General features: G+C 50.2%; 1 protein-coding gene across 6 annotated transcripts in view; it reads right to left on the bottom strand.

Moving 5' to 3' along the window:
* Window positions 1-20,649, bottom strand: part of CACNA1H (calcium voltage-gated channel subunit alpha1 H) — a 260,228-nt gene that overhangs the window by 122,110 nt on the left and 117,469 nt on the right. For 4 of the 6 annotated variants that reach the window (XR_012044869.1, XM_072877585.1, XM_072877586.1 and 1 more), the window contains exons 3-4: window positions 5,872-5,984; window positions 2,811-2,944 (exon numbers count right to left, since the gene is read on the bottom strand). Coding sequence is in view for 5 of the 6 variants with exons in the window: in XM_072877585.1 (XP_072733686.1) it covers window positions 2,811-2,944; window positions 5,872-5,984 (247 nt within the window). In the remaining variant the exon portion in view is untranslated. Of the gene's footprint in view, window positions 1-2,810; window positions 3,509-5,670; window positions 5,774-5,871; window positions 5,985-20,649 lie in introns of those variants that run through there. The other 2 variants (XM_072877589.1, XM_072877588.1) reach the window with 2 other exon arrangements.

The following is a 20,649-nucleotide window of genomic DNA, read 5'->3' as shown; positions in this document are numbered from 1 at the left end:
GTTTAGTACTCCAGAGAGCACATGCAACTATTAGCGTGTTAAAGGGCCAGCTCCTGGGGCCTCACGTTTACTTGGCCCTTGGAGTTTCAATGGGGCTGATAAAAGATGAATAATCCAGGATTCGGTCTAGGAAGCAGACTTTCTGACCCTGATACTTTGGACTTCCGTGATACTCTGTTTAGGATTTGAAAGTAAGTCTTAGGGGGAATCTACATTGCCCACTGAAGCCAACCTGAAACAACTTGAGGGATTCCAGACTGGACCTTCTACAAGCGGTGAAAACATCTGAAACCTTCATGAAAAAGTCAGATTTCTTTGCCAAGGCCAAGCTTGGGGTCCTGTTCTCATATCACCCTTCTAAACCCAGAATACCCTGGAAATGCCCAACAGAAACCTGCTGGAGCTGGAAATTTTGGGTATGCAGGGACCAGAGGTCTGGGTGGACCAGCACTTGGTAGATTTCCTACAGCCTCTGGGTACTGAAAAAAAGGAGGAACAACCCTTTGCGATGTCTTCTACCATGAACAGTTTCCAATCCTTCAGCTGTCAAGTTACAGATGTCCAAAGCATATCATATGAGCCTGCAATGTCTCCAGGGACTGCATGCACAAGAAACCTCTCTGGTTTCAGCTCTTGTGGACAACATTTTTGATACGCAGGAAATACTTTCAACTTGGCTGCTGGACAGACTGAAAGGCTGTAAGCTCCATTCGGTCTGAAATTTTCCAGGGTACATTTCTCAGGCGAACAAAACATGAAAGGGCTTTCAGTGCTGGAACAAACTTCAGACACAATCTGTTGCTAGAGGCAGAAGATATGTTTATTTTGTAGTTTCCCTGCTTACCCTCTGCTCTCTTTGGTATACTTGCAGTAAGCCAAATCAGCTTATTTGAGGAGACCGAATGGGACAAACAAAGCAGGCAGCACTGCCTATCACTTGTTTCCCTTCTTATCAGAAAAAGCCTCATAATAACTTCATCACATCCATCCGCTTGCTGGAAACAGCAACTCTTGTTATTCCAGTAGCGTGCTCCCTGCTAAATCACCTCCAGTTTTAGGAGCAGACACTGGATCGAACAGGGGTGGTGGGAGAGGTGGAGAAGCCCAGCCCATCGCACAGCTTCTCCTTGCCCTCCACCAGCATTACCGGCCAGCCCCGCTCCCAGACCAGCCTCTCTTCTGAGAGATGGGAAATAATGTCACAGGTACGGCTCAAATACACCAAAATCACCTGGAGATAGCCCAGGATCAGCCAGAGAAGGGGCCGTTCCTCTTCTCATCTTCAGCCTGAGTAACGCCAGACCGACAGCAGGGCTTCCCATCGGGGTCTCCTGGTGCTTCCGCTGTTTTCATCCTTCTCAAACGTATGCCAGCCACGGAGGGTGGGGAAATGCCTGGCAAACTACCAAATTGACTCACCAGCCACCTTCCCCCTCGTCCCAGGTGCTATGTGAACAAAGATCCTGGTGCCAAACCTGACTTTGAGGTATGAGCAGAGGGCTCAGCCTTTCTGCCTGCACGCGCTATTTTAGTCTCCTGCTTTGCTGGGATGAGCAGTTTGATGATGTGGGGAACCTCTGCTCGCCCATCAGGAGAGCTCATCCTGCAGGTTCAGCATGGGGCAACACTGTCGGCACGTTGGTTATGGATGGCAGATTTCTGATCCCAAGTTCCCCCTGCAACTACAGCCTTGCTCTTCCCCTACTACTTCTGGTTTAAACGCTGCACCAGCTTTGGAAAGAAAAAAAATAATTAACTGCTTCTTTTGTTGTCCCTGCTGTTCTTTCGTGGGCTGTAACTGCACACGGGTTCAAAGGAAGCTCTGTGCAGGAGAGCTCATGTTTTATTCAAACCAGTAAGGCCATTCCTAATTGTATTCCAGACAAATAACATGGAGCAAGACTCCATTAGTGCAGTGAAGATTGTACATCACTAATGGAAGGGTAAAAGTACCCCAACATATTACAGGAATGTTCTAATTAACCCCAGGCTGGTCATTATAAACCCAGGAATTCAGAAATAAGGCAGAGCTTTGCAATTAGAGCAGTCTATCCCTTTCTAAGGTATGCTAAGCAGGTAAGAGAGCCTGGGGTTTCTAAAATCCATTTATTTATAGGAAAAAATTTTAGACTTGCCAAGCTTTTATCCACTCAGTTTTTTCCTATGGGTGTGAGGGAACTGGTGTCAAAAGCACCCAGATCTTCCTTATATCTGTTTATTAACACATCCTGCACAAATAAGCAGCTGTGGGAGACAGTATTAAAATGTAAACCAAGAGAAGTTTACAGGAGGCATTTGCACACACTTGTAATTTGGGTCAACTTCTGGCCAGCTTCTTCCACTGGGATTTCAACCTTCTGAACCAGATTTTTGGGCTAGAGTCTCCTTGTCTGGCCCATTTCTGCCTCTCTGCCTCACTCTAATGGTGTCACATAGCAGGAGCGGGGCTGAGCTGCCGTGTGCTTTTTCCACCCGCTCTGCAGGCAACAGTCTTAACCGCGAGCACTGGGACATACTGGCCGTCGCAAGGACTAGATCAGCGTGCTCTTGATTTGACAGAGATGGCTCTGGCGGAAGGATTGCTACTGAAAACCTGATGACTTTTGCCCTGACATTCGTACCCCACCCCGTAATCTGGCGTGGTTGCCAGAGGTGAAACCAAATGAGACTTATGAGACTTTGCCTTGGCTTGAGCCTGGCAGCTTTCATAAGACATTATGAAAACTGGCCAGGACAACCTACAGATTTGGCTCTCCGGGGTGTTCTTGCTTTCACTGCAAAGAGCAAATTTATGAGGTTTTGTTACTGACCCCGCCATCACGATGAAGAAGTCCAGGCGATTCCACGTATCTCCAAGGTAACACTTCTGCCCGAAGATCCCCAGAGCCACCATCTTGATGACCATCTCCACCGCAAAGAAAGCGAAAATGAAGTCGTCAAATGCCTGGAGACCAGTAAAAGATTATTACAGTTAGTTCTGCTGTGCTTTCTTATCAGGGAAAGGGAAAGCAGAGACATGAGCACTCCCACCACAGAGGCACTCTGTATACCATGGCAGACGCTGCGAGGCAAAGCACTGGTACCAAAGTGCCACCTAACGAACTCAGAAATAAAACCTGGCATTTAAAACCTATGCATTCAACAGCAGCTTGTGGTTGGGTCCAGGAGGTCTCAGCAACTTGCAGTGGAAGCTGCGTTTCCAGACTGGGCAGCTCATACCGCCTTGAAAGAATTTGTCCCATCTAACAGTGGGATGTGCTTCACCTCTGATGCCTTCAAGGACTCCTGAAGGGACCAGGTTCCTACTCACAGACCCAGACCCAGCGGACAGTGAATGTGCACATGAAGCAGAGGCTGAAGCAGTAACTATAAGGGCAGTTCTGCTGCATGTAAGGAATGACCGGAGCAGTTCCTCGGAGTGCAGAGGCTCCGGGCATCCCGCTGGCAAGGCTGTGTGCCCAAGCACAGGAGCCTCTTGATGAAGGTCAGAATTTTGGGTTTTAGATTACTGTGAAAACAAGAAGAGAAAATAAAGATGCACAAATTAATCCAGTGCTGTCCTATAGAACATGCCTCAGCCTTTACTTAAAGAATGACTTCTGTAGGGTAGTGGGGACTTGGACAGCTGGGATTTCTCCAGCCGTCCTGGAGACCACATGTCCATGCATGAAATGTGGATGTATTTGAAGATACCATGAAATGGACTCTGTTCTAAACACTCTTCTACAGTTGCCTGTAAACTTGAACACCAGGAGATACAGATTGCTTTTAAATCACGTGCAGAAGCTTTGTTGTTTTGACTAACAGACTTGATAAAGCACAGGAACTTCTCGATCTGCAGACATGACTGCTGCTGTCCAAACCACTCTCCTAACGACCATACTGTTTGGTATTGCGTCTCTGGCACTTTCAATTTGAGGCCTGAGTGGATTAATGGTAAAATTAACAGAGCATCCACATGGCAGCCAAGTTCCCACTGCGCATCCATGTACCTCTGCGTGGCTGCGTGTGAGCACCATCTTCTCTGGCTGTTGGCTTTATCAACCAACTTTTCCCTTGATAAACTGCACTGAAGTTTTGCTCCATTATTTCAGTTCATTTAATAACTGGCATCCAAATGCCTCCATAAAGGAGTTCAGGCTTTCCTACGTCACGTTCTGGCTTCCATTCCCTCCTGCAAGCTGTGACAGGGTGAGGCATAACGATGGCTTTACTTGCCATCCTTTTCTGCCTGCAAACCTTTCAGGATAATACTTTGGGTTTTGAAATATATGTTGTAATCATTAAGCCGGTATTAGAAACCAAATTCAGTGCCTGGGCTCCTTGCAGAGGTATGAGTGTCTGTTCTGAGGAGAACAGACCATGCAAGCCATGTGTTTGCAACCTGATTAAATTATTAAAAAAAGGAAGCAAATAAGGAGCATTCAATAATGTCACCTCCTCGTCCAAGCAGGATTCCCTTTGTCTGCTTGGACATTTTGGCAGGGACGGGCATCCTCCAAACAAAGTCCCACGCGGGTGAATACACGCAGAAGAATGGCAGGCACATGGAGGGTAACCTTTCAGGAGAGAGCGGACACTTTCTGATGGGCTCTCTGGGGCCAGCTGAGCCCATGGCTGCCTGCAGCGTGACATCTTCCTGTGCCACCTCTGGATGCCACGTCACACCAACCCTGAGCCTGACCCTCTGAGACGATCCCTGTGCTGGATGCCTCTGGTAGCAACAGCTTCTCCAAAATTGATCTCATTCCGTAACAAACCTATAGTGGTTTCTCAATTCGTCTGGTTTACTTGGCTCTGCATTTAACAGATCCTCTTTTAAGGCTGAAAGAGGGTTTGATGATAAACTCTGCTATTCCTGGCATCTGCAGGCAGTTCTGGACCGATCTTTGAAAGAGGCAGGAGAAGCTGGTTGGAAGGATCCCACTGGCCTTCTTGTACAGCTGAAACACCCAAAGGGAAGTAAAGCAGCAGATCTGTGCGGGATTCAAACGAACCAAGCCCGTTACACTACCACATGTTGGTAGTCCCTGCCTAGGTTGATGTAATGCATTAGAAACAACAAAAGTTGGTTCCAAGCCTGAGAATTGAGTTGCTGCAGGAAGCCCAGAGCCAAGGTGCAGCCCACACACCAGATGCTGCCGGGATGTGCTTCCAAAACGAATCCTGCGGGCATATGGCGGTGAGGGGATTGCCAGGACACAGCGAGGGATGAAGTGATAAGCACGATGCCCCACTAAGCTTGGGGTGGCCAACAAACAAGGGGCTGCGAGCTTTGTACACGTGTGCTTCTCCCAAAGGTCAGTTATCCTGGCGCTTGGCAATGCTGCACTTCAGCTGGTGGGCTCCGCTGCAGAGGGGAGCAGGCACAGGCCTGTCCCATGCTTTTTTGTTCATAAGGAAGGGAATAAAATGGCAAAGCCATCGGTGCCGTATTGCACAGAACAGACTGCAGCAATCCAAGAGATGCCGGCAGTGACCTGGCTGGGGTGGAACTGACTGACTGCGAGCAAGAGGTTCCCTGTGGCATAGGCCATCCTGTAATTAAAAAGTGTTCAACACCTCCAGTGGGAGCTGGATCCCCAGTTTTGAGCCCCCCTACCCTTATTAATTGTGTAGAGAAAGGATCTTCCTGGGGTAAGTCCAAATCAGTCGGCCTTTGGGTCTCACCTAGGGCCATGGCAGGAGGTCTCCTCGGAGGACAGACTTAGCATGCTGAAGTGTGGCTTATTGGAAAAACCATCTCTATGGGAAGGGCTTTCATGGCTGGATCCTGGGGAAAAGGGACAAGATGGGGCTCCCGGCTCCCAGCACGGCCACCCCCCTGCAACCCGCACGTCCCAGGCAAGTGGGGCAGCAGGGGATCCTTACCTCCAGGATGGTGCACCGCTCCGACTGGCACTCCACGTCCTCGCAGGGCTGGAACATGCCCAGGGTGACGCAGTTCAGGAGGATGACCAGCATGCTGACGTGCTCGAACCAGGTAAGAGAAAGGCGTTAAGGAGAGCACACGTTTCAGCAGCCATCGGGAGGGGGGAAGCTGAAGCACCACGCTATTTACACGTCAAAAAGCCCTCACTCCTCATGCAAGCACAAAAGAAAACACCACCAAACATCCCAGATTTGCTAAGGTTCCAAGATTTTGGCAACTGAGGAGAAGGCCTTAGAAAGGGTAGTCCTGTTGAGATGAAGGGACAAAGGATGTCTTTCGCTTCCTACACAGCAGCAAAGTCAGAGAAGCACAACTAGGCCCATGGCTTCGCTTTCCATCTCAAGTCCTGCACACCGCCATTCTCTTCTGTACTTCATGCATGCCTGGGGCAGCTGAGAGCACAACCGCCTCCGTCCTCCTCCCACAGCAACTTTCATCTCCAGATCTCAAAAGGTTTTACAAGTGAATCACCCCACATATCTGCTAGCACTAACTCTTTCATAACCAAGCTAAAGAAAGCAAGACAAAGAAAGATGAATTAATTCAGGCACCATCAAACACCTGGCTTGTGCCCGGTTCTGTGCTCCAACCAGTGAGGTTGCTCTCCTTGTTTCCATCTCGAGTCATGGGAATGAGTGCTGAATGCAGGCTATCTCCTTCCTACCCCATTTCTAAGTCTCAAGGAGCTATGGAGTCCATTTCGAGCTCTACATCGTGACTGGGGATGAAGGCAAAACAAAGCCAAGCTGGTGGCACAAGCTGCTAGGGCCAAGGATGGCGGCATGTTGGGATACGGGATGTAAACCAGGACGCAGGGCGCACAGCACAGGCTTCGAAAGGGACGGAAAGGGCTCAAGGTTGGATGTCTCCAGTCACCAAAAAAAAGACCATATTCTCTTACAGGACCCACCAGTGCTCAACTGCACTAACATTAATAGTTTCAAAGTAGTAAGTGGTGATTTGCATCAGAGCAAAATAGGCCCAGAGCTTATGATTACTGCTGCTGGTATGACTATTAAAAACAATAAAAAAAGATTTGGGGGAACCAAACAGGAGTTTCACAAATTAAGCATGAATGAGAGAACTGTTCTTAGGAAAATAATTGGAAACATCTGTGTATGAATAAACCTTTATGCTTTCAAACACACAAGCGTATGTGAGCAAGGGATCACGGAGAAAGCAGCACATAGACATTGTCTTATTTCTGATAACAACAATTCTCCTGCTCTGGAAACCTGAACAAAAATACCTACTATATTTATCCCTGATGCTTTTAGAAGTATTTTATCTGGCATTTTAGCAGTTCAGCATAAGATTTATCTCAGCGTAAGATTAGGCAAGTGCAGGGCTGCAGTCTCAAACTACTTTTGCACACATGCTCTCATTTATCCAGATTAAAAGAAAAAAGAGAAATCAGCAGGCTCAGGTCCTGCAGCTTCCCTAAAACCTGAACCCAAACCACACCTTGTTTTAGAGAGGGCTTTAATTGGAAAATTCAGAGCTAGGAACACCTTGGAGCCCATGCTGGAGACCAAACACGTCAGACTTGGAAACCCACTTGTCTAAAATGGAAATGCATGAAATCAAATAAACAAATGAAATAAAAACCCAGGTCGCCCCGTCAGCGATGCAGAAGGAGCTGGAGCAGGCAAAGCTCCCGGCCACAGCCCTGGAGCACTTGTGCATCACTGAAATGCCAATGTCAGTTTATTTTCATTTCTCCCTCCCTTCAGTGACTTCTTTCTGATTTTTGACATCTTTAGGGGCTCTTTGGATCCCCTTCCCTTTTGCCTAATTAGAAGCAGAGTGGTAATCCTGCTCCACAGAGAAAACAGCCCGCATCAGACCCAAACAAAGCCCAACCCGTGGCCGCATCCTACTTACAACATTTGCATTGCTTGACGGGATTCCTGTGGAACTCCCTGTAAACACGGCTCCTGCGCTATTCCCAGGGTGCCTGCAGTTGCGTTCATTTCACTTATTATACTTGCAGATATTTTTTTTTTCCCTTAAAGTAAAAAAATAAAAGCATGTGGATTTTGAACTGTTAAAAAAAGGTGTAACTATGTTGGTGAATTAGGTCTCCTGCTTTGCCTGGAGGAGGGAAGCGCACTGGCCCTGTACCTGGTTCACAGAATCACAGAATCGTATAGGTTGGAAAAGACCTTTAAGATCATCGAGTCCAACCGTAAACCTAACACTACCAAGACCACCACTACACCATGTCCCTAAGCAGATACCACCACTATACCATGGCCCTTTGCTCCAACCTTGCTCCCAGGACACTGATCCTGCTCGTGCCGGCTCCATCCCCTGCCGCTCCAGCAATGGGGAGCGTACAGCCAAGCTTGTCCCTGCCACAGGAGTGACAAGGCTTCCGAATCCACCATCCACCAAGGGCTGCTGGTTGCGTTACTGTTCTCCATCCTGCTCTCCACTGCCTGAGCCCTCGTTTCTAGCACAATTCATCAAGAATTAGGTTTGTTTTCCGTTAGAAAAAACTGATTTGTCAAAAGTGAATTGTTGGCACGGACCACTTTTGATGGCAACATTTGATCAGGATGGACTTTTTCACAGAAAACATGGAAGAGTCTGTCCCTAGGAAGGCAGAGGCACAGCCTGTTGCAGAAGGGAGTCCTCAGGAGTATGGGGAAACCCTGATGGATGCCAGGGTCTCCCACATCCTGGGCTCTTCCTGACTTCTGGGTCAGTGCCTGTTTGGTCCTCAGATCGCTCTCATCATGATACAAAACCACAAACATTTCAAAAAGAAAATTTTCCGAGCAGAAAACCTGCCTGCCCTCTGGATCCAGCATCTGCCCCTGGTTTTCGATTTCAGTGGAGCGACTGAAGCCTAAGGCTGAAGATGTTTGCAGGGTGAAGCCCTCATTCTGCTGAGCTAACCCAGACCTTTGTTCAGGTGCTCTGCTCACCATATCTCTGAAAAACTTCTTTCTTCTAAATGATCTAATTGTGGGTTTTATGGTTAAATAGTCACCTGCCTGAGAGCAATTGTCACTGGAATTGAAATGAGTGCCCCGATTCCTTAAAGATAGGCAGAGCCACCGCTGTCTCCTGTCCTTCTAGCACCAAAGCAGAATTCAGTGTCTTTCAGGACGCCAGAAGAGTTGTTTTAATTTTCTAACAGAAAAAAGAAAGGTTTTCCCATAGCTTTGTGGTCACAGATGTTTAGAGGCTGTCAGTGTAGTCAGCAAGGGTCAGGCACAGCCGCGAGATGGAAAACGGCAACGCTGCCGCACGTAGAAAGAAAAGAGACAAAAGAAAACTTGTGCTGCCTTTGAAGAAAAGTCTGAAAGGGTGGACGAAAATCCACTGTAGGGAACAGTTTTGCTTTGGCTGGAGAACGGACTGGAGGAGGGAGGAGGAAGCCCCCGCTCAGGGCTCGGACGGATGGACGGACGTTTCCCAGGGACGCTCCCCTCCTCCCTTGTGTCAGGACCTTTCCCGAGGGGATGGAGCTGGAGGGCTCTGAGCCGATCGGTCCTGTCCCTGCTCAGCCCACCTTCTCCTGCACCTGCGGCTCCCTCAAAGGCATTAAGCTCCCGCCCTATTTATTTTCACATCAGATTAATGACAGTGAAATCCCTAATTTGAAAGTGGGATTACCCCGAGTGCTCTGCCCTAATGGGACTAATCCTCCCTCCCTCTGGTGCACAGATATTCAAGGGAATTTCAGTTCACTCCCCCCTTCCTTGCTCCTGGCTCTGGAGGAGCCCCAAAAGCTGTGATTTAACCCCTGGCTGGTTGGTTTTCCAGCCCCCCCCGAAGCCATCCAGCCTTCAGCAGCCACGTGGAGATGCTCCAAAGCAAACCCCCCGGGCAGCGGGAGGTGATGCTGCTTTGCCAGGTGGGATCATACAGGGCATCTTTTCACAGCATCCTCCCCACGGAGCCTGGGCAATTCGAAATGGCCAGCAAAAAAGCAAAACCCCATATTGAGACTGATGGGAAAACACCCAGAAGAGAAAAAGAGAGAGGAAAAAAGTGAAAAAAGTCCACAGCAATGCGATGGCGGGCTTGTGCCAGCACAAATAGCAAGGATGTGGCTGGAGACAGAAGCCCCACGGCACAGAACGGCCTCGTGGGTGACCCTGCAGCGTTGCCGTGCACCGTGCTCAGCTTTTTTGCAACCAGGAGGTCAAAGAGGGTGAAGGATGGTCACACCGAACTCAGCCGTACAGGGCTCCTGCTCAAACGGCGAGTGGCACTGGCTCCGGCGCTGCTGGAGCTGGGACGGGACTGGCTCGGGATCCTCCTGGTCCTCCGGCAGAGCGGTGGCTGCGACCCGCTGAAACCGTGACTGTGCAAAAATGGGTACTTCTGAGTTACCATGGCAACTGCTGCTCTCGAGGCCACCGAAGCACCACCCAGTTTAAAAGCAGCCAACTTTGCGACTAGATTTGAAAAGAAAAAGATGCAAAGGGGAGAGCTCGACTAACCGTTGGAGGCAAAGATAATTGCAAAAGATTTGCTTAATATTTCTTCCGCTGCCACAAATTCCAGCGTAATGACATCTCTGGCTTATCTGGGCTGAGCTCAAATCCCCTGGATACCCTTTGGGCAGGAGCTGGGGAGCGGCAGAGTCCTGCCCGTCCAGGGGGGCTGCTCCCGGCCGCACAGCGGGATTGACACAGCCCCGTATGCTGAAATCTAGCCCTGGGTTTAGAAGTGGCACACAGAAACCAGGCTCTGTGCCAAAATGTTGTTGGCCCCACCTGCTGTTAGTGCAACGGCTGATGCTGATGCTCTCCTGATGCTGATGCTCCCCAACAGCTTTTCACACGGTTTTACTGAAATCGCCTCCAGGCAAAGACCAGTGGCTCGAGGGTGAAGAGCTCAGGTTGCCAGAAGATATCTCAGCTTGGCAAGACCCGCTTTTCCCGCTGACCTCTGCCGTGCCAGTTTAGCTGGTAAGGCCTTGACTTGATTTAAAAAGAGAGATGGGAGTTCAAGGCTGTGTTGAAACCGTTGCTCAAGATGGTGCGAGTGTTTCCAGCAGTAAAAGTGAACGGCAGGAGCCCAACGCAGAGAGTTGGGGTTCGGTGGCCACTCGTCGGCTCCACATCACCTAGCCACTGGTATCAGTGCCAGTGGACGTGTTTGAGGAGGAGGCAACCCAAAATAAAACTGGGTAGGAGCTGTGCATGTGTCCTGCCCAGAGGGAGACTTCCCGGCACCTCCTGCCTCCGTCAGCAACGCCTGCCCTCTGCCACCGGCAGTGGGGTTAGAAAGGGCTCCTCCATCACCGAGGCAGCAACAGAGCAAGACTCTCATCTCCTAAGGACATTACCGATTAATTAAGAAATCCGGCTAACAAACACAAAAAAAAAAATTTTGATTTTAAACCTGCTCTCTGGTGGATCCAGAGCAGACCAGGACATCAGAGTCGCTTTGCATCTTAGGGTGAAGAGCTGGCCGAGGACACCTGCAGTGGTACGGCATTTCATAACGGTGCGTCAACAATTTTTCTTAGAGCAGCAAGTGCTTCCTGAAGAGAAGTTTGCATCTGGCCTCTGGTTTAACTTCTTTTCCTCTCTCCCTTTTTCAAGCAGTGCACTTGTGACTTTTTGCATTGCTGACCTCAGGCCCCAAACCGAGGAGCGGAGGAATAGGGCAGACCGGTGTCACTGCCGCACCTCCGCCGGTGGCACGCAGACCTGCCCACGGGTCGCAAGGACGAACCCCAGAGGGAGAACTTTAACACCCTGGCCTCCAGACCCTCACATTTAACTTTAAAAGAGACTTAATTCCATTGAGTTTATGGCAACAGAACAAACAAGCAAAAGCAGAAATAAGCTGTGTCCTTACCGAGCTCATAGCGCTCACGCTGTCCTTTGCATCCGTTTAGTTCAACTGGTTTAGGCACGGATCTAATTAAACTGGAACAGCAGCCCCAGCCAGGCCTGACGGCTCCATCTCCTCCGGAGATGGTTTGTACACCGTGACACTTGCAGACAGAAGAAAAGAATGACTCTGCTGAACTGAAAAACGCCAAACCCAAACCCAGCATCCCCCAGCTCCTTCCCACCATAAACCTCCGATTCTTGGCCCAAAGAGAAAAGTAAAATTAACTGCAATGATGCAACTTGGATGTCCGTTTCACGCATTTTAGCCAGCAAAACAATGTGGATAGCTCCTCTTTCTAGAATACTTTCAGATCCTTACACATTTGTGCAATGCTATAAGGGGATTTCTTGGCCTGCAGGTCAAGGTATAGTATTTTCTTTAAAAATTTGAAGGCCCTCGTAGATATAAAAATGAAAGAAAAATAAACTGCGTGTCTTGTTAGAAAACTAGGTTTTTGATATCTCTTTTAAAATTGCATAGGTAGAGAGCAGACTGCCACGCCTGCAGCCCTGGTTTGTCTCTCGTTCACTTTGCATCAGTCATTTCCCCGCTCCAAGTAACGAGCGCAGAACCCTCCAGCGCCGTGGGTATGGGTCAGGCTCAGACGTACCATAACGCAACCGGCCTCCTCCGCTACGCAGTTCAGCCAGTCTGCGCCTCCCCATTTTCAGGGAGATAATCTCTACCATCCGTCACTCTAATTCTAAAAATATTTCTGCAATAAACACAGTAAAAAATGCCGGGGCCATATAACCACTGTGTCGCAAACTTCCTTGCTTTCATCCCATGCCTCGTGATGAAGGACACGCTGCTTCAAACTCCCAGGTCCTTCAGAGGGATCAGTCTCAGCTTCATTTAAAAGTTCCCCTCTCCAACCCCAGCCCTCATTTCTAAATGCCCACGTTGGAGAGAGGCAGGAGCCAAAAGCCTAAACACTCAGCAACTGAAAAGCAGCAAGACAAGATCATGGCGCTTACTATTTTCACATAATCTTATTATTTTTAAGCCAGTCAGGGGATTTTGGAGACTTAACCCATTATTTTAAACGCTTGGATTTGGCAGTATTGTGATTATTACTGTCATTGTATCTGTACGTACTGCACACTATGCTGAGGAATAACACAAAGCAATAAAAGCCAAGCTATAGTTACAAGGAGAACATATGTTTACAGAAGAAGCAGCCAACTGAAGTTTCAGTTTTTATAGCCTAGGACGTGACTAATGCACTAAATATACACACACACACATATATATATACACACACACATCTGAGAGACTGGGATTTTCTGGGCGCTCTTGGTGAGCTGGGTATAACCTGCTCATTGGAGAGCAGCAGGACTCGGGCGTGTAATTCCTCCTTTGCAAAACCACAGCCTTATTTGCCTTTGGAAACGGGGCCGGTCGGAAACCTCGAGGACCTGCTTGTAAACCGCCCAACCCGGCCTCTGTCCCCCGGCAGCGGCAAGAGTGCGACTGGCTGCAGGAGGAGAGCTCGGGGAGGCAGGAGAGGGGCTCGCTCCTCCGCCCGAGTGCTCCAGCAGACCCCGAGGCCATGAGGATGCCCACGTGCCTGGTCAGACCCCAAAGCAGCCGCTGCATGAGATGGCAATGGGGCTCCTGCAAAGCTGTGGAGCATCGAAGCACTTGCAGGAAAAGGTGATGGGGATGGGGAGAGAGCAGGGGATGGGGTGGGCACGGCTGCTGCTTTGTCCCACCAAGCCCCACGGCACTGCCACCGCATCTGTGGGTCCATGTCCTCTGACTGACGGACGGGCCACCCTGAAAGGTTTGGGTATGGGTGGGAAGCTGCTCCAGCATCGAAATATTGAATTCAAAGTACCTAGTGCCTGTTTTACTGGTATTTAGGGGTGCTGCCCAAATACCGGCAAATTACAGTAATAATGCTGCCCATCCCTTCATGCCACCAGCGACAAAAATAGCTTTAAAAGTCTGCAATATCCACCTCATCCTGCATGCTAAGTAACAGAAAACAGTCCAAACTCAATGATATTTGGTAAATAGGAGCAGGAAAAGAATAAAAAGAAAGAACAGAACTGGAAGAAAAATGAGTCAGAATAAAATTCCCAAGAGGCAGCGCTGGCTGGTGCTGGCATAATTTTAAGGAACATTCTTATTTTTAAAAAGTTGATTGATTAAAGCTATTTTTAGTGCCCATACTGCACTGGATCATTCGGGTTCGTTTGCTTATGAATTGTAAAACAAAATGAGGCAGCTGCACTTCAGAAATATATACCTCCCCAACAGCACCACAAACACGCAGACCAGAAGCGATATTTCAGCCTGAAAGACACCAAGTTGGCACATGTCTTTGGAGATGGGGCTGACTGCAGAGAATTCTTGTTTAAGAAAGGATTAGCCTGAGTTACTGGAATGATTGCATCCCACTACTTTGCTATAAAATAACCATAACGGGACTCCAAGCCGGTACCACCCCCAAATGGACCTTGAGCAACAGGCTGTTCTGCTGGTCTGCTGCATGATGTGCCTTTCTCCCCCAAAATGGGAATAATTCCCTTTGCCGTCCACAGCCAGAGATCGGGGAGCTGATCTGGGGGCAGAGCTCCTGGATCTGGCCTCGCCAGACGATTTTTGGCTGAAGCACGGCAGGTTGCAGCCCTGGGCCTCGCAGATGTGCCATATGTGCTACAGCCAGGACATCCCGAACCTGGAAGCCTTCCCTGTTGTGATGTTCGTCCTCACGCAACGCAGAAACCTTGGTGCGGCTCCCCAGGCCCTTGCACAAGCACAGCTCTCTGCAAAGCAGAGACATGGTGCACAGTGGCCGTGTTCAGTGCCCAGGTTGCCCACGTGCCCTTTGAACGCCTCGTCTTTGGTTTTGGCACTCTGGGCAGCACCAAAGGTATTTGCTCGGTAATGCTAACCGAGAAGTTGGCATTTGTCCTGCCAGGGAAAAGTCGCTGGGGTACAACCGAGCCACCGCCGCCGCAAATGGCCAGTGGTCCTCAATAACCCCCCCTCACTGACAAATCTTGGTAACGACTGTAATGTAGAGATCAAAACTTGCTCACAGATCATTCGACGGCAGTAAAAGGAGGCTAGATCCATCTCATTATGCACCTGAAATCATTCACCTTGCTCAAGCCAATCTTTCGGAGCCATAATGAATTTAAAAGCAGTTAACTCCAAGTCCTTGTCACGTGTCATTTGTCAGACAGCTTCATTTTCCCTGCCTGTTGTCACAGCTTTGTAAGGCTGTTACGAGACAGGGGATGCAGCAAATCGCAGCTATTGGGGATTAAACTTCAAACTAAAAGGAAGATACAGGCATAAAAGCCCCTCGAGGGGTGCGCATGCTTGTGCTGCCTCCCGATGCGTTAGAAGTCAGTCAATGTAACGCTAATCCCCCCTGTTCTTGGGGCTTTCCGAGCATAAAACCAGGATCTGTAAAACCCCATCGCTACCGTTGCTCTTCCCTGCCACGTGCCTCCCCAGCACAAACCTGTCCCGGTGGATCTCGTACCTCCCGAACGAGCTTAGGAGGGAAATCAAGGCAATGCAAACCATTGCTACGCCCAAACCCACAGGAAAACCTCCCCACGTCAGCCCGCCGGCATGCATCACCCTGGAAACATCACCTCCCCTGCCTGTGTTAAATTAGTGCCTGTTAATGCCCAGGGTGATGATAGCAAATGGATTTAGCGTGTCGTTAAGGCATCCTTAACTGCTGCGAGATGCCCTGAGAGGAAACAAGGTTGTACCGATTAAAGTGACATAAATGGACTTCGGCACAGCTGCGCTGCGCCGAGCCGGCTCGGGAGCTGCCCTCTGAATTTTCATTTCTATTATATGATGGAAAACACCATCTTACGTGGATTAAGTTCTGCAGCTGGAACCCCACAGCTGGGCCGTGCCAGAGGAGTCGGGGGGAGCGTGGTTCTCCTGCCTGTGACGACTGCTCTGGAGCCCTTGTGTGGAGGGTTCAGACCATCCAGGAAAGCCTCTGTTCCTGCCGTTTCCACATGTTGTGATACAAAAGCCTCAGTAATTCAAAGCCTCGGTAATTCAAAGGTGCTATTCCTGATTGACAGTGCATGGAGGTCTCGGGGCCGGGGCCAGAGATCAAGATCCTACCACTTCACCCAAAATAAACCCAAATGATCCCTAAAACACATCACAACCCGTTCAGCCACCAAATCCACTAAATCCACGCAAACGAGAGCGTTTCATGCTCCCTAAATTCCCAGCCATCATTTACCCAGCAAGGAGACAAGGACAGAAACAGTGTTTTGCCTAGTCCCCTCCGCCTGCATGACTCACTTGATTAAAATACATATAAGCACCTATCTAAGCAGTGACATGCGAGGGTGAGCAATCAGAGCAGGTAATTGCTCGAGAGAGACGGGCGCGTGGGTGAGACGCCAAATCCTCGGGGAAACGGGTCACGGAGGGCAGAAAGCTCCAGCTGCATCCTCGGGGGCGGCTCAGTGTCATGGCAACTCAGGGCTGCAGCTCGGCTTCCCGAAACGACGCTGCTGGGGCTGAACCCCGGGCGGGAGGTTGAGCCCTAAATATCTCCTGCGCCAGCTTTGCTCGGTGGTGGGTGATGCGGCAGCGGGTTGCGGGGAGAAGATGGGGGAGATGCAGCTCACCATCCGCCTGCCACCGGTCCTGCCCTCGCTGGGCTTGGCTCATGCATCGTACGAAGCGACGGGGCAGCGCTTCTGGGGTTTATTTTGCTTTCTGGTTTTTGCTTTCTGTCTGTGTGTAAATGCAAACGTGCTTTTCCCGCAGGGAGCTGCACAGGTGGGTTCACAGCGAATACCACCGGCCTCATGCAGCCGGTGCGTCGGCAGGTCTGGACCAAGCACGGCTTCTCCCATTTACACCAGTATCCTGGTGAATTAGGTGGGCTGAGGAGGGGAAGCAGCCTTCCCGTGTGCCCTCGGTGCTGAGGAGTAGGAGCTGCCACCCGCACGGGACCACACAGGTGACAAACATCGCAGCATCCCCTTCTGAGAAAGGTCAGTGCAAAGACGAAGCTGCTCCAGGGCTGCAATTCCCCTGGAAACACATCACCTTTGCATTCCGTTTGCCTTTTCCCTACATGTGCCCCTAGCAAAACGCATGCCATTCCCAGCCTGCACTCAGCTAAATCGCTCCGCCAGCTCCCTGCCTCCAAAGCGCAACCCTTGGGAAGCCAAACTCAGCTGGAATCCTGAAAATAAAGAGAAGAGGATGACTGTCCTCTCTGCCTCATCTATCCAGCCAGGGACAAAGTGCTTTACAAGAAAAAGCAAGCAAATAAATTCAACTTTGCAGAAGTGCCATGTGGTGGGTAAGAAAAATCCCCTTTTACAGATGGGAAATATCAGCAGAGAAAGAGGTTGGAGAGATGGTTTGCGAGGGCCAGCGCTCCTGCTCACAAGCCCAGTTTGCACCCACGCAGTGCGGTACAAGCCACAGGAGACAAAATACAGCCCCGTGTGAGTCACCCAAATTGGGGTGGGTGTCAGGCACCCCATTGAGTCCCCCTCAGCCACCTCCCAGGCCAGAATAACCTGCATCATGCCAGCAGGGACAGCAGGACCTGGGGCTGTGTTTGCATTAGCAGGATGATAGCTAGTATTTCCCACAAAAATATCACTTGTGGGGATGTGGATCTCACTCTGGGGATTATCGGATCAACTGCTCCGAGTAACGCTCTCGCAGCAGGCACACGACTCTTGTACCCACTGCAGATCCCCTTCAAACGGGGATCGCAAACCTCCGTGCAGCTGCGCAGGCAGATGCCGCGCGGGGGACGGACGCCTCGCTCCGACCTCATCCGAGCCCAAATGCTCCTCCAGGTTTCCAAGGGCAAACCAAAGGCCAAAAGATAAAAGACGCTGGAAGAGAAATTGTTGGAAGCTGTACTTTTTCTTTCCCCTGTCCTTCACTTCAGCTACAGACGGAGCTGCGTGGGGCTTAAACATGCAACGTGCCCCAGTAACCCCAGGGATAGTGTGAACCGGCCTTTAGATGGTAGGGGGACAAGAAAAACCGCCCGAGGGACCGGTGACCCCAATGCCACCGTGCCCGCACCAGGAAAGAGCCTGTGTTTCCCTGGCATAGGCTCCTCGATGCTCACTTTGTGCTGAGACAGCCCATGCTGCAATAATTTAGGAAGAATTTTGAACCTGATTCTCAGGAAAGAGAAAAAACTGTGTTTTTCTTCCCTACCTTAGATGCTTCAGGCGTTTTACACACCGTTAGTATCCCATCATGGCATTCAGGGTTGGTGCTTGCAAGGCCTTAGAGAGCAGCCATGGAGTTTTTTTTCTTGTTTCTACAACAATTCATCTGCATTGGGTCAAAATTTTTACAAAAAAGGGTCGAGTCTTTGAAAAAAACCTGACCTGCTGCATTTCAGCAACGTCTCCCTCCGTAAAGCAGCCCCAGCCGGTTTTGCCATGGGGGTCCCCGATGCAGGGGGGACACTCAGCCGGGGGGCAACCTCCCCCCAGCAGCCCGCAGCCAGGATCCATCTCCTCACAGCATCGGAGTAGCTGGGGGTGGTTTCAAAAGTCTTAAATATTTCATTTATTATCAGCATTGACCCCTGTTTTAATGAGCCAAACTGCACCCAGAGAGAAGGATGTTTCCATCAGCCTGATCTTATCTCCCTCCACTTGAGTGTTTCATGTTAAAATTGGGTCACTCGCATTAAAATTTTGTTGCCTTTTCAAATTCAATGTGCCCCATAGCCTTTATCCAGGATTTCTAAATATCTGCAGTCAAACGAGATCAGCCCAGAGGAGAAGGTAACGACTCGGCAGGGGATTTCTTGGCATGAATTTGCCCCATCTCTGCCCGTTTCCAACCACGCTTGCGGCGGTTCCCTGCGTGGCCGGTGTTTGTGCCGGGCAGGAGAACCAGCCACCTTTAAAAGTAACGATTGCTCCCACAGCAAACAAGGCAGAACCTCGGAGCATGAATTATGCAAGTGCTGGGGCTCTCCCCGCAGCCGGGTATGAAGTATTTAACAGCCAAAGAGGGATGCTGTGCTTTAACAACGCTGCTCTGACTCCTGCCCTGCCCCTCCTTGCCCGGCTCTCACCCCACGGGTGATTTAATCAGCGACACCCTCGAAACCTGCCCCGACACCAGCTGCCTGAGGACCCAGCAGTTTCGGTGCACGGTTGCATCCTCATCCTCAAATGGGATCCGGCCACCGACTGCTGAGCTGCTTTGGGCTGAACTTCACGGGACTTTGGATAAAGCCAAAACACTCTTTGCATAGAGGGAGAAATAATAATAAATAATAATAATAATAACAACAACAACAACAGCAGCAACAATAATAACAACAACAACGAAGCAAATGGTCTATGGGATAGGATGAGCAACGGACAAGCATGGTATGACGTGGGGAGGAACCGTGACCCAGCCCAGGGCTCCCCACCGCAGCAGAGTCCTGCTGCCCACGACCCGGGGCGGAACGGGATGAGTCACCGAGCAAACACCACCAACGAGCAGCAAATGGCTCCGGCACACTAGAACAAACCCGGTCCTCTGCTCACGCACGGCGAAAATCAATTCTGTCAACATCAGGGCAGGAGGATCTGATATGAACGGAGGCAGCGAGGGCGGCTGGGCTGGCTCCCCTGTGTTTGCAGCCGGAGCGTCACCCTGCAGGTCCCTGAGCCCCGGCTGCTCGGCAAGACCAGCTCTCATGGCCTGGCAACGGGCTTGCCAGAAATTTGGTCAATCGAAGTTAAGACTGGCTGGGTTGTTGTGTTTTTTTTTAAACAGTATCAGCATCAATAACAGAAGCTGCCCTTCTCACCTCACATAGTTAATGCTGTGTCATAAACTTGGCTGCCATTATTGATACCGGTATGACGTTGGTGTCCGTGTAAATGTCACTTGGTAGCAATAATGTTAACGCTGTGGTCCCCAGGGTCAATAAACAGCAATACCAAATGTCATCCAGCCGGAAAGCATTGAGTAATTGGGAAATGCTAATACAAAGGTAAAAATCAGGGATGCACATGGGGCATGAAGTTTGTTTAGAGGAAGAAACTAATTTCACCGTAGTCCAGAGCTCCGACAGCTTCTGGATTCGGTCCTGCAGCCACTGCTGCTCTTGCTCCTCGCTGCGGCCGTGGCTACGCTCCCTCTGCATTTGCACTTTACCTGGGCACAAAATCCGCCCCGACCAGCGCCTGCCGCCCCTGTGCTTCCCACGCGCGGTTTCCAGCTGCTCTCAGGGAAGGGAAAGGCGCAGGGCACGGGCACCCACCGCCTGCCCTGCCAGCCCAGCGGAGCCGTTCAAGGGCCAGCTCCTGGCACGCGTATGGGTCCTGGATGGATTTATGCTGTGACATTTCTAATGATCCTTCCTGAGGTCACTCGGGAAGTAGAGGGGAGAAAACATTTTGCAACTGCAATTGAGTGAAAAGGAAATGCAGGCACTGCCTGGCGCTGCATCGAGTGCACGGGGGCTGAGGAAAGGGTAACCCGCTTGAGGAGCTGGCAGACGGCAGCATCACCAGCTCAGGGCTTGGAGGATGGTTTCAAAACGGCAAATTGTTTCTGACTTACTGTCTATAACATCTGCTCCCGCCATGTGCTGCGCTGGAGAAGACGAATAGGTCCAAGAAGTGTGGCTGAACTGTGCAAGAAACGCCCCTTTAACCTAACTGATGATGTTCGGATGTTTTCACTGTAACTCTCAACTCATGCTTGAGCTCAGCGAGCAAAGTTATCTCAGCTCGACTGGTCTCTGCGCAGGCTCTGGACAGCCATAACTGGCCCCGGGAAGGCTTTCAGCCTCTGCCAAACGCCTCAATGCATCCAAAATGGAAGAGGTTCAGTCCAATTTTGAG

This window comes from Ciconia boyciana, chromosome 13 (assembly GCF_034638445.1).
Source record: "Ciconia boyciana chromosome 13, ASM3463844v1, whole genome shotgun sequence".
In the NCBI taxonomy this organism is placed as follows: domain Eukaryota; kingdom Metazoa; phylum Chordata; class Aves; order Ciconiiformes; family Ciconiidae; genus Ciconia; species Ciconia boyciana.
Note: the sequence above shows the minus strand (reverse complement) of the source record. Positions and strands in the feature narration are given on the sequence as shown.